Source organism: Geospiza fortis, unplaced genomic scaffold (assembly GCF_000277835.1).
Source record: "Geospiza fortis unplaced genomic scaffold, GeoFor_1.0 scaffold1545, whole genome shotgun sequence".
NCBI classification, from domain to species: domain Eukaryota; kingdom Metazoa; phylum Chordata; class Aves; order Passeriformes; family Thraupidae; genus Geospiza; species Geospiza fortis.
Window position 1 is genome coordinate 22,984 of NW_005054931.1, and position 1,554 is coordinate 24,537.

Consider the following 1,554-nt stretch of genomic DNA (forward strand, 5'->3'; position numbering starts at 1 on the left):
CCCCCCCCTCCCCAAATCTAACCCTGTGTCCCCCGGCCCAGCTATGACACCTGGATCCCAGCCAGCGAGATCGAGGCGTCCGTGGAGGATCCCCCGACACCGGAGAAGCCCCGGAAGGTACCGGGGGGACCCCCAGGTTTGGGGTGCACCTGGAGCCCCCCTTCTTTCCCTGACCCAGCCACTCCCCTGCCCCGCAGGTCCACGCCAAGTGGATCCTGGACACGGACACCTTCAACGAGTGGATGAACGAGGAGGATTACGAGGTGACGGACGAGAAGAGCCCCGTGACCCGCAGGAAGAAGATCTCGGCCAAGACGCTGACAGACGAGGTCAGAGGCAGCTCAGAGCCCCTCGGGGAGGGGGCCCGGGGGTCTCGCCGTGCTCAGCTGGACCCCCACGGTGCCCCCCAGGTGAACAGCCCCGATTCGGACCGGCGCGACAAGAAGGGGGGGAACTACAAGAAGAGGAAGCGCTCGCCCTCTCCCTCGCCCACCCCCGAGGCCAAGAAGAAGAACGCGAAGAAGGGGTGAGCTGGGGGGGTTCGGGGGGGCTGGGGGTGGCTCTGGGGTCAGTGGTGATGGGGGTCTCTCCCTTGGCAGACCCTCCACCCCCTATAACAAATCCAAGCGTGGGCACCGCGAGGAGGAGCAGGAGGACCTGACCAAGGACATGGACGAGCCCTCACCTGTCCCCAACGTGGAGGAGGTGACCCTGCCCAAGACAGGTGAGTGTGGGGGGCAGCAGCCACCCCCCCTGGGGTCCCCGGGGTGCTCAGCGGCACTTTCCCCCCACAGTCAACACCAAGAAGGACTCGGAGTCAGCACCAGTCAAGGGGGGCACCATGACAGACCTGGGTGAGTGTGAGGGGCCACAGCAGAGCCCCGGCAGGGACCCCCGGCCTGGCAGTGCCCAAAGCCACCCCTGTCCTCCCTTCCAGATGAGCAGGAAGATGAGAGCATGGAGACAGCTGGCAAGGTGAGCCCGGGCAGGGTGGTGGTGATGATCACCTGCTTCTCTCTCATTCCTTGTCCCTCTTTTTCGGGTACAAAAATGCTCTTTTCTGCCCTTCCCCTCACCGCTGGGGGGGCCCTTGGTCTCATCCTTGGGTGAGGATGATGAAGGGCGCTCAGGGGGGTCCCTTTGCCTCATCCTGGTGTGGGTGAGGATGATGAAGGGCACTCAGGGGGGTCCCTTTGCCTCATCCTGGTGTGGGTGAGGATGATGAAGGGCACTCAGGGGGGTCCCTTTGCCTCATCCTGGTGTGGGTGAGGATGATGAAGGGCGCTCAGGGGGTTCTCTTTGCCCACGGGGTGCTGCTCTGTGGGGACAGGACGAGGAGGAGAACGGCGCCGGCAGCAAAGGGGAGCAGGCCAAGAACCCCGACCTGCACGAGGACAACGTGACAGAGCAGACCCACCACATCATCATCCCCAGCTACGCCGCCTGGTTCGACTACAACAGGTACAGCCAGCCCTGCTGAGGCCTCCCGAGCCGCCCTTCATCACCTGAGGATGAGGAGGCTGCTCCCAGAGCCCTCCGCCAACCCCTCCTCCC

The 1,554-nt window shown here is 64.7% G+C and overlaps 1 protein-coding gene across 1 annotated transcript in view; it reads left to right on the top strand.

The window, feature by feature from the left end:
- The window catches only part of LOC102035036 (SWI/SNF complex subunit SMARCC2-like), a gene marked incomplete at its 3' end in the record, with an annotated part of 10,406 nt that overhangs the window by 3,135 nt on the left and 5,717 nt on the right, over positions 1–1,554 (top strand). The window contains 7 exon segments of the mRNA XM_031065623.1: positions 31–117; positions 198–329; positions 411–526; positions 600–724; positions 795–854; positions 938–975; positions 1,331–1,511. Coding sequence (XP_030921483.1) covers positions 31–117; positions 198–329; positions 411–526; positions 600–724; positions 795–854; positions 938–975; positions 1,331–1,511 — 739 coding nt within the window.